Source organism: Cyanistes caeruleus, chromosome 5, assembly GCF_971803275.1.
Source record: "Cyanistes caeruleus chromosome 5, bCyaCae1.hap1.1, whole genome shotgun sequence".
NCBI classification, from domain to species: Eukaryota; Metazoa; Chordata; class Aves; order Passeriformes; family Paridae; genus Cyanistes; species Cyanistes caeruleus.
This window is the reverse complement of record NC_141705.1, coordinates 78,425,448-78,447,921: the sequence shown is the minus strand read 5'-3', so window position 1 is coordinate 78,447,921 and position 22,474 is coordinate 78,425,448. Positions and strand designations below refer to the sequence as shown.

The window sequence follows — 22,474 nt, the reverse complement described above, 5'->3', positions numbered from 1 at the left end:
TCCTTTTTTCCCTATCAAATTCCATGCTTGAACTGTTGAGATATTTTTGCTAACCCAAGGGCTGGTACGTTTCTCTCAGGATGTAGCATCGTAGGAAATGGTTTCATGTAGGATAATGTTTCCTGTGATAATGTGTGAAAGACTGGAAATTTAAGTTACAGTTCACAATTTGGAAAAAAATAGGGAAGGGATGTAGTATGACTTTGGTGGTGTTGGGGTTTCTGAAATAAATGTCCCCGTGGGACAATGCATGTTACAATTCAGTCTATAAAATCTAACTTCTTAGATGATAAATGATGTAATGAAATAATGTGGTCCTCTGGGAGGACAGGGTTTTTTTATATTGGGGAATGGAAGAGCACTGAACAGCCTATATTTTTCTGGCCTTCCTATTTCCCCTTTTTTCCCCCCATCTCTTCACACCCTTCTCACACCATCTCTCTAAAAACACCCACTGAAGTGTCCCATCAGTTTCAATATCTTTTTGAAGAGTAGGAAGAACACTGCTATGCCTCATAGTCCTAATAGGTGAGGTTTTTATCTGGGTCAGTGTACTTTAAAATATGCTTTAATTCACTGTAATCTTTCAACAGCAACAATATTGTCCTGTGGATGGATTATCTACCTAACTTACTATAATTCCCGGAACATTGGACTCATTTTAACGCTGGTTCTTAACAGATTATATAAACATGGCTACATCCATATTGGTAAGTTGTGATTAATGTAATGCCACTCTTTGTCTGCTGCTTTTTATCATACCTCAGTTTGCTAAAACCTTGAAGTAAACTCAGTGTTCCTTTGTTAGTGTGATTTGAAAACATTCAGTGGATTCAAAGCAGAGACTCAAGCCTTGAGTCCCTGTTCCAACACTGTCCTTGCTTTCTAAATAAGTTGTCAGAACAACTAACCACCGGTTGATCCATACTGGGACTATGATATGTAAATTGATACTGGCTGGAACATTTTGCATCAAAATCCATTAACTTTTTATTAAAATATTTTAAACTTTTTTTCAATAAAACAGGTCAGTGCAAATCACTTGGGCACTCACCCACTTACAAAAATATCTGGTGCTGAGTCACAGAGGGCTGTAGCCCACAACCTCACTGATCACATTTTTAATTTTCTTTCACTTGCTCCTCTGCCTTCCTCTGTCTGCTTCACAGAATAACTATGACTTTATTTCTGGACTTTTTCCTGCAACTATACATCATAAACGTAGTGAAACTTAAAACCAAAAAAAATCCCACTCACACTTGGCCTGCCAGAGACACCCTTGCAATTTATTTGCTTATGTCTTCAAGAATCTGAGAACTGTGTTCCAAACCATGTTCAAATCCAGCTTTTTTGAAGAGCAAAATAGACGAAATATTCACTGGCTGCTACACTTGATCTATAGGCTTTTATTAAAATTTATCTGTGAAATTGCCATTGAGTAAGGCCAGCTGACATGGCTGAGCAAACATGTGGTATTCTTTATAAACCTCATCAGTAAGTAGAACATAATGTTAATTAAATCCCATGATTTACAGCTTGATTTCAGTTGTTTACTGTTGATTTTTATTTTTTTTTTAATTATGGTGTACTTAACTTTCTGTGAGTGTGGTGAAAAGCCTTAGGAAAAATTGGGGCTGTTGCATTACTTGCTGCTCTTTTCATACTTATTAATCCTTCTTGCTGTAAGCATAATTTGTCGTAATAATTGGACCAAAATCCTTACAGCCATTTAAAATTTTTGAAAACAATTCATCAGGAATCTTTGTTTCTCTGATTATGGTCTTGCACACAATGGCTTGAGACTGTAAATGTTCTAAGCAGCTTTTCTAACTCTCTTGAGCTTTGCAAGGCACCTGGATGTTTCTGAGTGACTCATTTGCCTCAGGGGCTTGGTTGTTTTGTTGTGCCAAACTCAGCATCCTTTAGTTGTGTACTTTGTCTTCTGTGTGGTGAATCTCTGACTTCCCTTCTAAGGGAAAACTCAAGATACTCAGTTAACCCATTTCAGATAATTTAATGCTGTATTCTCTCTGTTCTTAAAATCAAAAGCTTTAGCTTAATAAATATTTATTTTTTTTATATAATTAGGTTCCTTTTCATTCTCTGTGCTGTCTGGAAAAGTCATGGTGCGTGAAATCTATTTCATCACGGAGGACATGTCCATCAGGTACAAACATCCAAGGGAGTACCCCTTCTAAATAAGTATTTTAAATACAGGTCTAAACAGCACAAATCAAAATGTAGTTTTTCCAATGGGCAGTATATTTATAAGTGTTAGACTGTCTCTTTTGGTGCTAGTATTTACTACTCCAGCATACTTGTGAGCTTGTTTGCTGCTTTAGCCATATCATTTGGAAGTGAGTGCTGGATAAGATTGTAGCTGTCCTTAACATTTGTCAAATAAACAGCTTTGGAATATGCAGGAGAACTGCTTTTTAATTTAGGTCTTTGGCTCCCTTATGCTTCTGCTCTTAAGTCTGGAAGCTTCATGTTGGCCGAGTAGTTGGCATGTATTTGCTGGGATTCAGAGGAATTTGTTTCGTGAACTGCACGCCAGCAAATAGTTTGTAGTTTTGATTTTTGCTGTCGGATTTGGAAAGCCTTGAGGAGATAGTGGATATGGGGCTTTATACAAGTTTCAGCTAAAGCAGGAATTGTGTAATACACTGTGTACTGTAATGCTTTGTGCTTTCATGTTGCTTGTACACTGCCTCAGCTGCAGATCTGTGCACAAACTGCATGTGGGATGTTGGATTGTCACTCTCTCAGCTTCTCTTTTATTCCAATTTATTTGATTCAGAATTCAAGATGGATTTATCATTTTTCGCTGGTGGAAGATGTACAACCCTAAGCAGAAGCAGCACGGTAGGTTTCAAAGTTTAAATTTTCAGGTAGCCTACAGAAACACACTTCCTTTGCACAATCACAGTTTGCTTTCAATTGCTTTGTAAATATGTACCTGAAGTACTCTGGATCCTCAGAAGGTATGGATTTGTTTACTGGTTGCAGAGTAGATTAAATAAATACAGGATTCATTATTGGGGACATGAACCCTTCTTGACCCAAACCGTTCATTAATCTTAATAGTAGCTTTCATTAGCAGGAGTCCAAGCATAATTGTCTCTGTATTGAAGTTGATAACTGTGATGAATAGAGTTGTCTTATGTTCTGCAAGTGGCTTTAGTTTCTGGCTTTCAGTGAGTGTTGTGCTTTCAGTGTTTTAGATAAAGTGTTACGGGAAGAGGTGTTCTTAGTATTTGACAAGCCCATGTCTCAATGACATCTGTGGTTACAGAAGTGGGGAAGTGTGCAAAATTCATTTATTTTTCTTCCTTATCTCTGGCTGAAGATGGGTGATTAACACAGATGCAAGAGATGAATTGTATCTGCAGAAAACACAGTGGGAAAGCATAAGTAGCCTAGGGCTGTGTGCTTAATCATTTATAGGAGTAAAATCTTGTTGAATGGGACTTGGGTCCTGCCTCTTGTGACTTTTGGAGCTATCACAGCTGCGTTGCTCATTCAAGGAGGTCCAGAAATGTTAGCTGTCTACAGCTGAGTACGCTAATTAAGAGGGTCATTGAACTTTAGAGGGCTTTTCTTTCCTGTCCTTGCTTTTGGGAGTGGTTTCTGCTGGTGTGAAGCCTCTTAGACTTGTCAGCAAGTTCGTGGAGCTGTTGCTGTGTCCGTACAAGCTCAGCAGCGGCAGAAGTACGGCATACAAAATCAGTCAGGTGAATGTGAGACACAACTCTGGGCAGTGATAGGAGTTTGGAAGAGCTGCTCATTTCTGTTTACTGAGGCACTACTCACCCTCTGAGGTGCTAGGGCACAATTCAAATTTGTTATACCATAAAAAAGTAATTCAAGAAGTAGAACATAATCCTACAGTTAATTAGATTTTGCCAACCAAAGGTTACTTTCCAACAGGTTTTCATAGGATTGTCCTCATCTGCTAGTTAAAACATATTTCTCTGGTGGATCAGAGAATGAAAAAAGGAATTGCATTTAATGCAGTGAAGATGGTTGCCTGTCCTTTATGGTGGCATTTTTGCTTTGCAATATTGCAAGGCTTTAAGGTTTCCTGCTGGCATTTAAAGCTACAGGATTAGTGGGCTTCTAACAGAGGTGTCCAGGTCTGACAACAAAGTAACGTGGCTAAAATACTCTTGAAATGTTAAATCATGCTGGGGCTTGTGGTTTTGTATACACTTGAGAAGTGGAAGTGGTTTAGGAACAAAAACTGGAGGATCATGTTGTGGACAGGGCACACCCTGATGACATGGCTTAGGTGCCACAGCCCATTATCAATTTTCACATTGTGAAACAATCTGGTAGTTACTTACACATAACCTACATAAATGCTTCTTTGAATCATTTAGTGTCATAACATTCAGATTTGCTTGTCTCTTTTTCCTTGCCCTTTTTTCTTCTTTTTCAAAAGTGTTTTAGCCAACCAAATTGATGTGTGGAGGTCAAACCTTGGTTTTGTTGTTGGGAAGAAGAGATACTTGTCTCTTTAAATCCCCTTTAAAGAAATGAATAAGTACATATGATTTCATTTAGTAAATGAAGTCTAATGCTTGCATCCAGGAATTGAAAAATTACATTTATTTGTGTTCTTGATGCTACTGAGATCTCCCGGGTGAGCAATTGTGTGTCCCGATCTTTGTCCGTGTTATTCTTTGTCTGACTCTTATTGATGCAAGTTAAGATTGGCAACAAATGGATTTGATGGTGCTTTTATGAAAACAGGAAGGAACTGAAGCTGGCTTATTAACTTTCCTGTCTCCTGTTCAAGAAAACTGTGATATCAGTGTGTTCTGGAAACTTGCATTCCATATGTATATATTTTTATAATTATATGGAAATACCTGGTACTGTAGGTGTGATGGGGAAAAATTGGGTTGTTGTTGGGACAGTGTTGCAGAGATGTGTGATTTTGAGGGACAGATGAGTTTTTTTATTAAATTGGGTGCATTTAATCAAGCAGATATCTCTAAACCTTGCATCTTGGGCATCTGCATTTCTTCTTTTTTTGACCCTGACAAATGTTTGCTCTGAGTTTTAATTTCTCGTGTCTTTGGGAAATTCTGCCTTCAGTTAGTACCCCCTGAGTTACAGTTTGGGGACTGCTGTAATAACCATTGATTCTTCAGCTGCCTGAAGTCTGTTTGACTTAGGAAGACCAGATGAGGTTTTTAGAGCAGCTCAGGTCTCTTGAGTCAATGTGTAATGGGCACTCTTTCAACTGGGTAATTAGGGGGAAGTGGTGTGAGCTTTTCCCTCACATTAACTGCATAATTAGGTCACACTTTCTGAGGCAAAAGTATGTCAAAGTATGTCACAGTCAGCTCTCTGTTTCATCAGCAGATGTTAAAATAGGTTTCAAGGATCAGAGAGCCAAGCTGATAGAACAGTTGAAATTTTAATTCAAAATTAATTTGACTGATTACACAAAATTAGTATGATCCTGTTAGTTCTGCATATTAATGTTTTCTGTTTCTCTGTGAGAGAGAGCTTTTTTCCACTTCAGGCATGCTGTACCAGGGAGCTTGGCTAGAAAACCATTTGGGTTTTGAGATTGAATTGATCTCAACGATATCTGTGCTAAAAAGCAGAAATTTTCACTGATGCTTCTGGTCTATGCATAAAGAGGGATATTTGTTTGTTTGTTTTCATACATGAGACTGAAAAACTTCATTTACCATTTTGTGCAGTTTCTGGCTGGATTTATTTTTGGACTGTGACCTAGGGGTGAAATGCCTTTCAGATTTAATATTTTGTATGCAGCTGTCTTATTTGCCAAGTTTTACTGATTTGCTTAGAATGCTTCAATTACTTTGTGGAATTTTTTACTGCTTTTTAATATATACTTCAGCAGCTGTTCACTACTGTGTGGATTGGTTTTGCAAAATGTGCAAATTTGAGAAACTGTAAATATTCCAAGGGAATATTGAAATAGAATTAGAAACTCTTTTCCTACTATTTGATTAGATCCAAAGGCAGAAACTCGACTGTATATTATGGTGAATGACTTTGAATTTCACGTGTACAACCGCTCTGAACTTTATGGACAACTTCAAGAACTGTTTGGCTTGGATCCCACAATAATTCCAGCAAAAAAAGATGATGAGAGAGCACAAGTGAATGGGAGGCAGAGAACACACGCCAATCTTGAAAGGTAAATAATTATTAATTTTGCTATTTTGTCAATGCTTTGTTCTGCAAAGCACTGAACTAATTGGGGAATGTTTTGTTAATGTGTGCTCTGGAGGCCAAACAAGGGAAGCACAGCTGAGAGAAATTGCACTGACAAGCCTGACAGTCTGAATATTTTCCCTTTCTTCAGATTTCTTATCAAAAATAATTAAAAAACACAGCCCAACAGTCTTGTTTAATGATCAGAGACAGGCTGAAAAATCTATTTCAAATACAGTGTGGAGAGGAAGCATGTGTTGAAGAGGATTATGCTGGCAGAATAATAGCAGTTTTGCTCAGTAGAAGTAACAGCTGCTCAAGACATTGAGAAGGCAAAATGTGAGGGTCTGTATGGTCTTGTGTGCAGCACACAAACTGTCTTCTGTTAATTCCTCTCTTTGGGGTATCTCAGAAAACATGGTGTGGAAATATAAGGAGTTTTACATGGCTTGTGTGCAGTGCCATCAGAGGTTCAACAATCAGCCTCTCTTTGGGCAGGACCACACCAGACTGATTTACTGTCATGAGCAGAGAAAATCTAATGAGACTTGAGTCCTGCCACTGCTGCTGGCCAGTGGGCAGCTGCAGGATGCTGTGGCAGTCCTGAGTTTGAGTAAGGGCTCTGCCTCCCAGCCAGTCTCATTGTGTTTTTATCTCAAGCCCTTATTGACAGGCACAGGAAGGATTTCTGCCTTTGAGGAGGATGTGTCTTGGGAACTGAAAAATCCCATGCCTCAACAGGAGTATTTAGAACAGGCCAAGATCCCATGAGGAAGATTTATTTAACTATTGCTCTGAGTTAAACAAGGCATGCCCATTTCCTACCTGTGTCAGCACCAAGGTGTAGCTCCATGTGCTTCCTGCTGTTCTCCCAGGCTTGGGAAGCCTGGAAAGTTGTCTGCTAGCAAGTCCTTTGCAGGAGGCACCTCCGGGGAAGGAGTGTTCCTTGAGATCTGTGCCCTAAAGACCTCTGCTTGAAAAATTTGGTTGGTTCTTTTGCAGAAAAGACAAAATAACAACCTTTCCAACACCCCCCCCCCCTTTTTTTTTTTTTTTTTTTTTAATTTAGTGTTAAAGTAAAAACAGAATCTCAAGACCCCTCTTCTTCATGGAGATCACTTATTCCGGTCATTAAAGTCAATGTGAGCACGGTGAGTGAAAATACCCTTATAAGGAAAATATTTATCAGTATTTGCTTAAAAATTACTCTTGCCATTTATTTTTCTTACACATTCTATTTAAAGTTTTTGTTTGCCTTCATGATTTAAAGAAGATAAAATTACGCCATGAGCATTCCTCTGACACAGTCACAAATCCTGCTGGTGCCTGTGGAAACACAGTTATGTTCTAACTTCTGGCAAATATTCTTGCCTTAGACTTAGTAATGATTTTCAGAGTATCCCCAAGTAATTAAATTGTGGGTGTTGTACAGTATGGGGTGTGCTGGGGTTTTGGCAGGTGTTTGGGGTTGTTTTCCTTTTTTTTTTTTTTCCTTTGCCTGTTTTAATAGCAATATTTGGACATATTTTTTAAAATTTGAAGTTACATCCCAAAACCACACCCACCCATCAAAAAAACCCAAATTAACAGCATGAAAGAACTAGGAAAGCTGTTATTGAGGTAATAGAAGAAAAAATTTGGAGTTTAACATATAAATATTTTTAACTATGCACAGGTTATGGCTAGAACTTTTATCCATGTTTTTTATTTTCTCTTGGCTGGTTCAACTGCATTATTATAGGTAAATAAATACTTCTATGTAGGAGATCAGTGTAAATAGATATTTAGATATAAGACATCAGTGATTACCTGTGAGTTACTGGGTTTGCTTTTTGGTTTAGGGTCGCTTGGCATTTGGGAATCACTATCAGCCACAAACACTTTGCATTAACTTTGATGATGCCTTTTTGACATACACCACAAAACCACCTTCAAGCCACCTTGATCAGTTCATGCACATCGTGAAGGGAAAATTGGAAAATGTTCGAGTCATGCTGGTTCCAAGTCCAAGATATGTTGGTCTTCAAAATGATGAGTAAGTTTGGGGTATTTTTGTATCCATATTATTTTATTTTTTATTTTAAGAGCACAAAGAAGAGCATGTTTGTTGTGCTTCAGTGTCTTTATTTCACTCAGTTGCCATTTATTACCTGAAGCTCTGAAGGTTTTTAATTTTGGATCTTGAACAAATTTAGTTTATGGAGAAAAGCGCTGTTTTTTTGTGTTACTTTTTGTAACACAAAAAGTTTGGGTTTGTATTTGTGTGTGTCTGTGTTCTGCTCTAGTATTAAACATAGAATCATAGAATAGTTTGGGTTGGAAAGATTTCTTTGAAAGCCATCTAGTTCAACCCCTCTGCAATGAGTAGGGACATCTTCAACCAGATCAGATTGCTCAGAGCCCCTTCCAGTTTGGCCTTGAATGTTTCCAGGAATGTGGCATCCTGTGTCCAAGGTCTGTTTTCCTTCTCTCAGGTACTAGAGCGGTATCCAGGCTTTGCCAGCACTAAATTTCTATCTGAAATGCAAGGTTTAAAGTGTTGACTTCTGTAAAGCTGATTGATGGTTTAGGAAATACTAAAAAAAAACCCAAATTGGGAAAAAGTTGTGTGATATTTCTAGAGGGGAAACCATGTTATCTTTTGAAGACAGATTGCTGATCCTTTTACCTCTGTGTATTCTGCATAAATGAGGTTAGGCAGCTTGAAAAAACTGAAGTCAAACACAAGCCTGAGTGCTTGCATGAAGTAATAAAATAAACTGTACATCATTTGTACCTTAATTGGCTTTTTATCAGCCAAATGCTGCTGTTTGTAACATGTCTTTATGTTTTTCAAAGAACATTCTGTGGCTGTGTACAGAATCTTACTCTTCCAACATGACGACAAAGGAAATTTCTGCAACTAATATTGAAAACAAACAAGATTAAAACAAAATAGGATTAAGATACTCAAACTATTAGCTTTTCCTCCTGCTTCCTCTAAGTATTTGCTTTTTATGCTCTTACCATCCCTTCAGTTCATGATGGTTGAAGGATGGCATCTGTGCACAAAATGTGCTCTAATTTACTGGTCAAATTAAAAAAATTGCCCAATTCACTGGCAGTGGAGAACGTTTGACTCTTTAGAGCCTGCCTTCTTATACTGCTTTGGCTTAAATTTTAAGTTGGGTGGTTTAACTTCACCTTGAAAACTGACATTTTGTACTGCAGACATCCATCTCAACACTTTTATCACTCTTTGCAAATAAGTCCTCTGAAATTCAAGGAAAGAACAAAAAATGGTGCTAGGTAAAACAGGTCAAAGTAGAAGAAGTTTGGAGGCAGCAGGCTCAAGGTGGTAGTTCAGGATAGATATTTGGGAATACTTCAAAATGATAATAATAATAATAATAATCTCATTTTAATTTACTGCCATTATCTTGTTTGTGTTAAAGTATTTAATCTTTCACTGCTGTCATTACTCTCAAAGTAAACTTAGTTTCAAGGTTCCTGCTCTTTTGCTTTTGAAGAGTTTCTGGCAGTACATGATCTCTACATCTGCTGTCTTCCACGTTTTCTAAGGCTTCCTGCCTTTGAAAATGAGCTGTGATAAAATGGGCAATGTGCTCTAACAGGTCACACTCTTAAACTGTCTTAGGAATTGTCTTTTTTTGTCAGGAAATGACAGTTTATGAAAGTGGCTGAGAAGCTGCAATAGTGTCTTCTGCAGTAAAACCAGAATTATTAATATGTAAATTAACATGGGAAAGGGATTGTAATATACCAATTTTAAAGTGTTAGGAGAAATGTTTCATCTCTTAGTTTTATTACTTAGATCCTTTTATATTGAGCGAAGTGTTATTGAGGCGGAACAGCTTTTACTTTTCTATTTTTTTATTAACTAATGGTCTAATTACTGAAAGTCTTGTCCCTTTGGTGTAGAGGGCTATTTTAGTAAGAAAACAATTAGCAGGTGAAAGAACAATATAGGACAAGGAGAAAGGAACTCTTGACTGAAAGAAACACTGAAAGTAAAACTCCAGTTGTTACTTGTGGTTTAGAATATCTCAGAAATACCTTTGTGGAGAAGAACCTGGTATCTTTGTGCTTGAGTTTACTAAACTTATAAGTTATTTAAAGTAATAGTTATAATAATAGCAACATCATGATCAAAGGTTTGTTTTTTTTTTTTCTCTCAAATCATTATGTAAATCTATTATGCACAATGTTGCATTTAAAGTAACTTGAATTCTTATAGATCTTAAATAATCTCAGCATGTGGATTTTTACTCTTTGTCATTGCACTCTTTCCTTGCAGACCACCGAGGCTGATGGGTGAAGGTTTTGTTGTAATGCAGTCCAACGATGTTGATATCTATTACTATATGGACGAACCAGGTACAATCTGTTAAACACAAAGATAGTTTGGTTTTTTTGGGTTTTTTTTGATAGTGAGAAAATCTTTATGCTAAGAGAATTCGTGCAATGTTTTGGAGCCAATAAAAGTATCGTAAATACGCTTTTGCTCTGACTGCCCTTAAAATGTTGCCTGAATCTTGAACAAGGACAACACTTTTGGGTAATGGTGTGTACAGGTGTAGGGTAGGTGGCAATTTTGGATTATTTTTGATCATATTTCTTGGCCTTCCACTGGAAGTCTGACTTGAATTGTGTCTTCATATTTATATACTGTAGTGCTCTCCAATAAAGCTGTCATCAGGATGCTTAATTGTCTTGTGCTTAAGCAAACATTTCTCATGCTAATTTGAAGCAGCTTCCTTTAAGGATGTGTTCATTGTTTGATGTAATACAGGTCTTGTACCAGAGGAGACAGAGGAAAGTAATGATGGAGAAGCCAGCAACGAAGACAGCAAGTTACAGGACCTGCCACCATGCTGGGGTTTGGACATTGTGTGTGGAAAAGGGACAGACTTCAACTATGGGCCGTGGGCTGATAGGCAGAGGTACGACAGTGATTTACAGCTTTCATCTTAATATCCAGTACTGCTGAGAAAGCTTTCTCAAGTTTCCATTGTGTGATTGCTCAGACTTTTCTCATTTGTGTGTGTCCTGGAGTCACCCCAGGACAGTGTGTTTTGGGATAGACCAAGTCTGAAAGAAGAGTCTTGCCACAGTGGTTTAAGATTAGTAAATTCACTGGAGTTTGTCATGTTTGCCTTCCAAAGTTGGGATTACTCTCGTTATTAAATTAATAGATTATGTTCCCTTTATGTAAGCAAAGTATTTTTACGGTGTATCAAGTATCACATACCTAAAGGTTTTAACTTGTTAATTGGCAATCTTTAGATTTATCAAGCTCCTGTTAGACTAATATGGGAATAAACTGCATATTGATGAGGAAATTTTAGGGAAGCAGAAATCTGGCTGTGAAAATAATGAGGGAGGAATAATTTATCCCTGCTTAACATAATCAGCTGCTTGATGTTATCTCCAAAGTATTTATTATTTAGTTACTTCAATACAAGATATTAGGCTAGAGTTATACTGTTCTTCACTTGTCCCTGGGTGTTTTGCACGTGAGCATTTTTTTGTGAAGACAACAGGATTGTTTAGAGAGTAAAGGACTATTAAGTAAAAGTGACATAATCAGTGCTTTCCCTCTTTTCCCCTGTTAATTACAGGCTTGTACTTGGCCTTCACTAGTTCTCCTGTGAAACTGTTACGTTTTACTGTCTCTCAGGAGTGTGAGGATGGCAGCCCAAAGAGTAGTCTTTAGATATGATAGTGCATTTAAGAGAAAATGTTGCTTTCTAAAACCCTTTGCTAGAAATATGAGGTCAGTGAATCATTAATGATCCTTTTAATACTCCAAAGAAAGCTTGCTCAGTAATGGAGTGGTTTTTTTCAATCTTAACTGGCTCAGTAGAAAGCAGTTGAGTGCAGAGTGCATAGAGTTCCTAGATACATACTAGGAACACTTTTGCATCTTGCATGACTAGATCATGGATGTTTAGAAACTTTTAAGCTGCTACAACAGCCAGGTGTTGGGTGCAGGAAGGAATTCCCCTCCTTTGAGATCTATGCAAGCGGTGCTGTCTGTGCTTCATCAGTCTTCTGTCTTGTGCTTCATATTCATCTGCTGTGTTTCATGGCATGTTCACCTATAAATCTGTAGAAGTGTGGTTTCCATTCTGAGGTCCTAAAGTTTTGTATTGTCTTTATTTCTGGGCTTACATCAGTTATTTAGGCAGAAAATGAAGAATAAATATATCACTTCCTACTGTGCTTTTGTAGCAGATTTTGTAAACCAAGGATTAGAAATAAGAAGAAAAACATGGCTTGCTTGCGTTCTGAATTAAAATGTATGGCTTTTGTCTGAAAGTTATCTTATTGCCATTGACGCTTTTGGAGGTTTCAATAATGAGTTGGAAGGCTCCCATGATGAAGATTTTCAACAAACATTCTTCCTTATCACATCCACTGGTTCTCTAAAGACTCAGCTAAGAGGAATATAGTTAAATGAACCAAGTAAATGCATAAATACATATATATATGTTTCTTCTGTGAACCAAAAACAGCTCCTTTTTTTCTTCTTCTCTACTAGGGATTGCTTGTGGAAGTTTTTCTTCCCACCAGACTATCAAGTTATGAAAGTCTCAGAAATTGCTCAGCCTGGGAAACCAAGGCAGATCCTTGCTTTTGAACTGCGGATGAATATCATTGCAGATGCCACTATTGATTTGCTTTTTACCAAGAACAGGGTAAATAATGAAACCTTATCAAGAAATTAACTTTGTCTAGTGTGGTTGTACTGTGCTTTTTGGTTGTGCACAGTTTGATTTGTCTTAGGTGTTTATTACAGAGCTATGTTTTAAAAGCTGGCTGATTTTTGTCTTAGTTGTATATAATTATGAGCAAACTCTTTAAAGAGAAATGTATTCTGAGAGGCATTATTTTAAGTTGCTTGTAAGCTTTCAAGGTACATCTTAAGGCATGCCAACTCCTACAGTCTTGGGGCTTCATGATCTGGGTATGTCCTGTGCAATCTTACATTCTGATGAAGAATTTCACCATGATGAAAAAACAATTGCTTCTGATATTGAATGAAGGAATGACACTGGGGGGAACAAAACTTGTATGTGTAGGAATTTGGATTTTTCTTCTCCTTGTTGCTACTCTTCTAAATGGGATACAGCATCACTTCATTGTACACCTGTTTTGTTGTTTTGTGGTGGGTCTGAAAGGGTCAGAATTGTAGTGTTAGAAATGTGTAGTAGTCTGCCCTCCCAGGCCTTGGATCAGAGTTATTTTATGCTGTTTCTCTAACCTGGACTTCAGTCAGTATTTGTTCAGCCTAAAAACTGTGTTATTTTGTATCAATGCATATTGATAGTTCATTAGTGATTTTTCTGAAGGCAAGAAAGACTTTAATCATCAGGTGCTTTAATCCAGGTGTGAATAATGACAGCCAGAGGCATAAATAAACCTAGAAATCACATTTGCATTGTTCTGCTTTCTTGTAATGCAGGAAACAAATGCTGTACATGTAAACGTTGGTGCAGGATCCTATTTGGAAATAAATATTCCCATGACAGTGAGTGAAAATGGTGAGTTGAGGCTAAGACTGATTTGTTTCCCTACTGTTTTTCCTGGATAGTTGTCATAATTCCTGTGTGTGTGAATGTCTTTAAGTGTATTTCCTTTACAATCTTGGGATGTATATTCCTAAGGAAAGAAACAAAAATACTTCCTTGTAGAGTTCACTGCAAGATATTAAGGCAAATACCCATCAGAATTTTCTTCTTGTGGAATGCTGAAATCACTGGTAAAAATTGTTTAAATACTGGTGTAACTCTTGTGTCTAAATGATCATTTGATAACTTTCGTTTGCCAGGCTATTCACCTACAATTAAAGGGCAGCTCCTCCACGTGGATGCCACCAGCAGCATGCAGTACAGGACTCTCTTGGAAGCAGAAATGCTGGCTGTAAGTGTGCATTAATAAGCATAAAGCCTCAATCTCTAGAGGATTTTTAATAAAGAACATATTTATTTTTCTTTGGAGCAGTCTTTAGTTTCTTAATGGAGGAAAATGCCTTTTTAACGTGTCTTGCAAGACCTAAATATATAAGGCATTTATATATACCAACATAATAATAGTGCATGTGTGTAACCTTTAGTGACTTTAGAAGCACTAACTTGGTGTATAAATTATGGATTTACAAATGTTGCTTCATTTGCTATGTAGCCACATGTTCATACAGGCTTTGCCTTAATCAATTATTACACACACTAGCTCTGCTAAAGGATGTGTGTGCACAAGTACTTAAAAGCACTCCAGTGTGCTTGAACTACTTGAGACAGGTTTGATACTGCATTATTCTTTTGTTTGCCTAATATTTCACTTCTGCAGTACTGTAATTGTGTAGATTACCCTTCTTATGGGTTTTTAAATTATCTTGAGTTTTTTTAACTGTGTGAATTAGAACAATATATCAATGGTTGAAAAATATTCCGGGGGATTTTCCTTTGGTGTGTTGTCAAAAGTGATGCCTTTGATGAAAGTGTTGCTTTTTAAATTGCTTTGTACATCTACAGCAGCATATGTATCTGAAATTCATAGTATACCTTTCCAAATAAATGAATATACTAACATTTGACCTTCAAACACAGAAGGAAAGACAGAGATTAAATTATTAAGGAACTGGAAGGGCCTTCTGTTCATCTCAGCAGGAAAACAGTTTTAATTATTCAGTAGGGTACATACGTGAAAACTGCTGAGAGACAGGGTCGGGCATTGTCGTCTTTTCAGGTAATCCTAATGCTTTAATTTCTTGTCCACAGTTCCACATTAATGCCAGCTATCCCCGGATATGGAACATGCCACAGACATGGCAGTGTGAGCTGGAGGTTTATAAAGCAACCTATCATTTCATCTTTGCTCAGAAGAGCTTCTTTACAGGTAACCTCTTTGCTAAATAAATTATATGTCAAATATTCTTTCTTTGGGATTTCTTTTCAAATTTTGCTGAGCTGTGCAAGGTCAGGTTCTCTGATTTCACCTATTTAAGGCAACAAATTGTTTTTGAGGACAAAGTTTCTGATACCTATTCAAGAGTGTTCAACTACATGATACTCTTGCATTTAAGTAGAAACACAAATAATTTAATTTTCTAATATCTAAATAAATATGATTTGCAGTTAAGTGATACTAAATTTATTTCTTACTAGAACTCTTACCACGGCTACGGATTTGCTTAATATTTATCATCCATGATGTTGATTTCTCTTGATATCTCTCTTTGCTTGGCTCATTTTCAACTACTTGGGCTTTGGATTCTGTCCCTGTGGCTGACAGATGATGAGGAAAAGTAATTTGCTCCTCAGGATTCTGGCTGTGAGGAAGAAGGCAATGCAAGGTGGTATAGCACCACCCAACTGTTGCTGGAAGCTCCAGCTGCAGTAATGGAAAGAATGCAGCCCCATCACTGTGGTGCTGCCTGGGCTAATTAGCCCTGCTGGGAGGAAGGTTTAATTAGTGCAGGCTTGGTGCCATGCTAATGAAGTTATCCCCTGAGTGAGACCAGAGCCATTGTCTGGGTAGTGCCACAGTGCCCAGTGTAATCTGCTGCTGTGGTCAGAGCCAACATCAACTTCTCCAACATGAACATCCTAAGAAATCACTCACCTGATAGCTTCTAACTCACCTTTTCTTGCTTGGTGTGGCTCTAGATTTGATCCAAGACTGGTCAAGTGACAGTGCACCCGATATTTTTTCATTTGTTCCATATATGTGGAACTTCAAAGTCATGTTCCATCAGTTTGAAATGATCTGGGCAGCAAATCAGCACAATTGGATTGACTGTTCCACCAAACAACAGGAGAATGGTGAGATCACTTTTTTTATAATTTGGAAGAAGTAGCATATACAACAAAAATCATCAACAAAAGACAGTGTATATAAATATATGTAGAGAGAAAGTACTAGAATTATACCCAAAACCTGCTGAGTAAAGAAAAGCATCAAGATATTATAGTTAATTTTATTGTTTGCCTGAGATTTCCTTGTGCTAAGTACAGTGTCTTTCTAGAAAGAACGAGCTGTAGGCAGTAAATACTTCCAGAATAATTGATTACTGTAATTTATTGCTCTAAGTACAGTGTAGTTAAATGGCAATATTCAGTGATATGAGTTCTTTAATATCTTTTCATAATTTCTACATGTATGTTTGATATTTCATCTAAGAACAAAATAGGGAGTAATTTTGACTAATTAGTTTTTCCTTTTCCCTCCCAGTTTATTTAGCAGCTTGTGGAGAAACCCTGAACATTGTTTTTTCTCTGCCTTTCACTGACTTTGTTCCAACCACATGCAATACTAGATTCTCCTTAAGGGTAAGATCTTTTGTCTTATAAATGTGAGACAGCTCCCTTTACTTTCTTGAATCAGGAAATTTTGAATTAACTCTTTCCTGAAATAAAAATAGTCTTTTGCACTTCCAGTTCATAGAATTTTTCTTCAAGTAACCCAGAGGTAAATGGTTTCAGTTTTCTTGTGTGAAGCATTTAATCATAGGCTGTTTTAATTTATATACACACATATATAGACAAAAATGAAAATATTTCTGAAAAATACAAACATGCATATGCTTCACACATACATGTAGATAGATATTTAGTATGTATATTTATTATATATACTTAAATTGTGTGTCAGTCTATGTGTTTTATCACTTGGAATTTTGTTCCTCTTTATTTATGAAATGTGAAAATCAAAGGTGGAATTGAATACTGCACTAGCTACTCCCAAACCATTTTGGAAAGCCATCTTCCAGATTTTTAAGAGGTTCTGTAGCATTAATAATGATCACAAATTGTTTTTAACATATGCAGATAATTCTTTGAATTACTGTACTTTTTGTCTTCCTTACAATAGAGGCTGTCTACTGCTGCTAAAAATAAAAAACTAGTTGATGGTGATGTTGCTAATTTGGTATCATTTGATAGGAAAGAAATCCATGTTTTATAGGTTTCTTTCTTTTTCAAGTGTGATTTTGTTGAGATGTGGAGTAAGCTTGGGTTAGTTATTTAATTTCTGCAGTATGGTTTGAACAACAGAAGAACAGGGATCTCCTGTTGCTCTCCAGTGTTTTATAGATTGCTCTGGTTATGTGCAAGGTACTAGACTTGTAAAGATCCAGAACTATAGAGCTCTTGGGATTGTACTGAAACTTGATGGGCAACAGAATTCTTGTCTAATTTGACCTGTAAAATGAGGATGATGGCACATACAAACATGAAAATAGCGTGAGCATTACCCATGAAGTGAATGCAAATTAACTCTCCTGTTGCTGATGTTTGATTTTTAGGGAGAAGATGTTGATCTTCATTTGTATCTGCCTGATTGCCATCCTAGTAAATATTCCCTTTTTATGCTAGTGAAGGATTGTCAGCCCAATAAAATAAATCCCGAGTCTTGTATTTCTGCGGAATGTCAAAGCGGTCAGAAAACAGGCAAGCCCAAATGGAGGAACATTACTCAAGAAGAGTGAGTTTAATTGAGATATTTATATATGTATTTATATCTTTATGTTGACTCTTCTTACTTATTTCATTTGTGATTCATGAACTTTTGAGGTTGCTTTAAAGATACCTAAAGGAAGTATTGTGCTTGAAATAAAAGGGTGCTGTTTCCTTTTGAAAGGGCTGGATGGGTTGAATGCTGGACGGTCCCAAGTGTTGTGTTTACAATTGACTACTCCTGGCACCCAATTTATCCTCAGAAGGCAGATGAGCAGTTAAAGCAATCCTGTAAGTGCCACTACCTTTTCCTTGTTAGCGTGGGTCATTTGGGACTTGGGATCACGCTGCTTCCATCTGCAGAAATGAACTTGGAACTAAATTGCTGTTTTATGTCTCAAGGGAATGTGTTGATCATTAGAATGCACTGGGATTGATTTAAAACCTGACAACATTCCATACTGCTGCATTTCAGGATGTGTCCCAGTTCCCTGTATAAAAAAGAGGATGCTGTCTGCAGTTCACTTCTCCTTGTCCTTAACAAAGTGTATCTCTTAAATGGGTTGTTGCAAAAGTTAAAATATCACTTGGTATATTAAACATCAGTATATTAAATAGGAAGTCAAATATTTTTGGCCATATCATGTTCTTTAGCTTTTCTAAGTTTTTTTTTTCTTTTGGATGTTGTGATCTCATCTTATGATTTAAATGTTTAAATACATTATATATGTGGTGCAATAATATTGTCTTCCTTTTATGGGTATCAAACTGAGATTTCATTGTTCACTGTTAAAGTGAACCATCAGAAATGATTGTTGGACTGGTCAGTCAAATTCTAATATCTAGGAATTTATTTGAACTGTCTAAATACTTCTAGACAAATATCCTATAAGTGTGTGCTTGCAAAAAAAAAAAAAGTTATAAACACAGAGATTAATGTAAGTTAATTTAAATGCAGAGGGAGGTATGCAGGAAGTTATGGGGTTACATAAAAATCTTTCAGGTTGAGATTCTGGAAGCAGAACTGATGGAGATGTTAGAAGAATAATGAGGGCTAATTTGATAGGTCCACAATCAGCAGGTGTTAGGAGACATGCTGGATGGCATTTTTAGGGTTTGAGTTCCAACAATTGACATCTAAAAGAGCTCTAATTTGCGAGGATGAGGCAGAAAAGGTGAGTTTGATTTTGCAGATGCTCATTAAGTGCTCTTGTGAGACTGTCAGCTAGTGTCAAATGTGCGTTCCTCTCATTCTGAGAACATTTCCTCTTAATCGCAGCAATTGAAACCTGCATCTGCAAGTTTGTACATACACAGGTAACTCATCTACAACTTCCTCCAGTGATTAATTCAGCAGTCCACCTCACTCCCACTCCATGGTGCCAATGGAACCTGTTTGTTGCAGTAGCAACATCCACATTTTGAGTTGGTCCATAAAACTCTGAGAAATATGTTGCACTACAAAAGATGCAGTTTCCATAGAAAGTGGTCACCTCACTGCAGCATTTGGCTAATGTGTAACTTGTAAGACAGTGTGCAAGCACTGAGCAAGAACTGTAATGGGGAGTTCAAGCTTTGGAGGTTTTTGCCTGCAGGTGTCTGTAGTTGTGTACATGCCAGTTCTTCCTGATAAACTGGCACCTGAAATCTTCCTCCAGCTGGAGCATCAATTTTTGATGGTTTCCCCATAATGTTCTCTACTCCCCAGCAATCAGTTCACATCCCCAAAACCTTTCCAGTTACTCACTACATTCTCATTGCCTTTCCTCACTTAGGACAGACAGGTTTTGGGCTCTCTTGTTCCTATCTCCAACTAGAAAGAAGGGGTAGGAAATAAGATTTGAATTTCCAAACTGTTTTGTGACCAGAGTAACTGAGTTGTTGGAGACAAAATTTTGGCCTACAGAGCTACTAGTTCAGAGTAGATTTTTAGTACAGCTTTGCACTTTGCATGTTTATTCTTTCTTGTTTATCCTGCAGTAGCTGTGTGGTTGTGGGAAATCTGCTCTGCTGAAATGAAAGCATGTCCTTGTTTAACTTCAAAAGCAAGATAAATACACTAAATACTTTTTTCAGAACTTGAGGGATTGTTTTTCTCTTGCATAATTAACATTGACTAAAATATTCAATATTTTCTTCCCATAGTTACCAGAGATGAAAAACCAGTTCTGTAGCACAGATACGCTAATGTAACTATACAAATTAGGTGCCAAAAGTTGTATATTTAATACACATTCCTGTTTGCTGAACTTTGTCCAACAGAGGCCTAAGTTGTAATCAAAATCTGTTTTCTACTCTCATTTTGCTCCCAAGTGTCAGAAATGGAAGAAACAATGTTATCTGTGCTAAGGCCGTCGCAGAAAACCACCGACAGTGTGATTTCATCTCCCACAGCTTCCACCCGCCTTCCCCTCGACCCCTCGGAGCTGCCCCCGGATAAGCTCCACGTGGAGCTGGAACTCTCCCCAGATTCCCAGATAACCCTGTATGGACCCTTGCTCAAAGCCTTTCTCTCCATAAAGGTAGGCAGAGGAGCACCACTCGTAAAATTTACGGGTTGGCCATTTGTAGGAAAAGGGAAGAATTAGTTCTGAAATGGAAAATTTGAATTCTGAAGAATATGTGAATTTGGATGGAAACTTTTGGTAGGCACTAGTTCTAGTCTAGAATTACTTGGGTGATCTGGTATTGCTGGAATGAATGTTATTGTCACAAGCTTGGGAGAAGACTTCTTACAAATATATATATATATATATATATATATATGTATATTTATACACCCATATCAGCATAATTCTTCTTTCAAGAAATACTGCATGTTCTGGACATGTGCAGAAAATTTCTTCTTTCGATTTTCCACTAATAAAATAAAAAAATATTCCATGATTACGATTAGAGCTTATCTAAACTCCAGTATTCATGCAGAGTTATACCAGAACCCATGCTTTTGGTGCATTTTAAGTTCTGCAGTGTGTTGTTTTTCTTAATTAGATTCCATGACATTTCTGGAGTTAGGATCATGGAGGGGACTGGGGAAGGACATGAGAATAAGCTTAATTTAAAAAGCTTCTTCAGTGAATATTGGAGAAGGATTATGTGTCCTTTCCTTGACATTAATCTATTATGCTCTAGAATGTGTGTTTGGGTTTGTTTGTTTTTTTCTGTCTCCTCTTCCATAAGTAATTTTCTTTTTTAGGGTGTCTAAGTTTAATTCCTTCCCATCTCTCTCACCCTCCCTTGTGGTGATAAAAGCCAGGGCAGATGAATGTGTCCATTCTGTCTGACTAACAGCAAAATGCTTGGAGTTTGGTTGATTTTTGTGGTTGTTTTTTTCTTTGTGTGTGTGGTTTTGGGGTTTTGGATTTTTTTTTGGTGGGTTTTTGCTTGTTTATTTTTCTCTGAACATCTGTATCAACCTATGCAGATCTAGGCTAAGGTAATGCTTCTGGAGCTGACATTTTGGAGCAGAGGTTGAGGAATTTTCTGAGACAGGTGATCAATATCAGGACTCACTGAAACAGTAATTTTCATTAATTTGTATAAGGTACAGCATATAAGCAAGTAATAGCAGAAAATACTGGTTTGTAGAGTATAGGACTTGAATATATACTCATTATTTTTTAATCTTGTCGATAAAATAAATAGGATTAAAATTAGGCCAGTACTGCATCTTGAAGACTTGATTTCTCCTGGTACAGAGCAAATGAATCCATGTTTGAATTGTTTATTGAACCCTCTTTTTGAAGCCCCTAAATTCATGAGGGAGCTCTGGCTTTTCAAGCAAAGCAGCACATTTTCAGTTCTTTTTGCCTCTGGAGCTAAATGCAAACAGTACTACATTAGATCACTGATTCTATAATTATTTCATTTTTAGGTGCAGATTTCTCACAAAAAAATTTAGCTCTTCTATTTCAATTCTCTAGAGAAATTTTAGATTAATAGCTTGTTTATGAAAATGTGCATTTATTGCTCTTTTTAGCATTTTTGTGACTCTCTTTGGAACTTTTGGTCCAGCTGCGCTGGGACCATCTTTTGAAAGATTTCTAGCAGGGCTTTTTATGTTTCTCTTCCTGACTTGTGGTTGTTTTCAGTTTGTTTTCATTGATGTTTTTTTAATACATGGTAGAGATCCCTGGACACACATTGTCCATGCAGCTTTCTTAAGCCTTCTAATCTCGGGTGGTGGTTTTTTGGTGTAGCACACCCTGCTAAGGGTTTACTGTCTGGAAATGAATGATTTATAGGTCCTGGCAATTGCAGCAGGAGTTGTCAGGAGTGACTTAGTGGAGCTCCTACTGCTCCAGACCCTCTGCTGGGTCTGCCTTATTAAAAATCACTGTAAGAAAATTCTTCTTGAGAGTTTAGCTTTACTTTTAAGGGAGAAGATGTGATAAATTGCCAGAAACCTGATGGATTTTTTGTTTCCCAGTAGAATTTGGCAGCTTTACTTTGGTCTTAGATAGTTGAAGAGGATTTGCTTAGACACAAGGTGGCTTTTAGACCCAAGCAAGAAATGTTTATGACCTAATATTTTAGAACCATGCTTAAGACTTTTAAGTTTGCTGAAAAAAAAAAGGTTTAGAGAATTGAATGAGGGTGACTTTCTGCAGGATGTGTTTTGTGTTCTTACTCTGTTCTGTTTCTTTAAAAGCACAAAATCAGTTTAAAAGTGTCAGTAATATTTCAGAACAGTTACTTGTGTTGCATGCATCTCAAATACCAGTATTGGGAGAACTACTGAGCTGCCTTCATTTTCTCTAAAGCACAGTGCCTATAAATTTGCAAGTTTAAGCTATCCAGCTTTCATAAAATGA

At 37.1% G+C, this 22,474-nt stretch overlaps 1 protein-coding gene across 42 annotated transcripts in view; it reads left to right on the top strand.

The window, feature by feature from the left end:
- Window positions 1–22,474, top strand: part of BLTP1 (bridge-like lipid transfer protein family member 1) — a 115,493-nt gene that overhangs the window by 38,436 nt on the left and 54,583 nt on the right. For all 42 annotated transcript variants that reach the window (XM_086890541.1, XM_086890586.1, XM_086890578.1 and 39 more), the window contains 17 exons: window positions 594–710; window positions 2,089–2,167; window positions 2,801–2,865; window positions 5,998–6,184; window positions 7,271–7,352; window positions 8,043–8,236; window positions 10,499–10,578; window positions 10,994–11,144; window positions 12,746–12,902; window positions 13,670–13,748; window positions 14,036–14,127; window positions 14,985–15,102; window positions 15,873–16,028; window positions 16,438–16,535; window positions 17,510–17,688; window positions 17,845–17,951; window positions 19,974–20,182. In XM_086890541.1, the coding sequence (XP_086746667.1) occupies window positions 594–710; window positions 2,089–2,167; window positions 2,801–2,865; window positions 5,998–6,184; window positions 7,271–7,352; window positions 8,043–8,236; window positions 10,499–10,578; window positions 10,994–11,144; window positions 12,746–12,902; window positions 13,670–13,748; window positions 14,036–14,127; window positions 14,985–15,102; window positions 15,873–16,028; window positions 16,438–16,535; window positions 17,510–17,688; window positions 17,845–17,951; window positions 19,974–20,182 (2,150 nt within the window). The remainder of the gene's footprint in view (window positions 1–593; window positions 711–2,088; window positions 2,168–2,800; window positions 2,866–5,997; window positions 6,185–7,270; window positions 7,353–8,042; window positions 8,237–10,498; window positions 10,579–10,993; window positions 11,145–12,745; window positions 12,903–13,669; window positions 13,749–14,035; window positions 14,128–14,984; window positions 15,103–15,872; window positions 16,029–16,437; window positions 16,536–17,509; window positions 17,689–17,844; window positions 17,952–19,973; window positions 20,183–22,474) is intronic.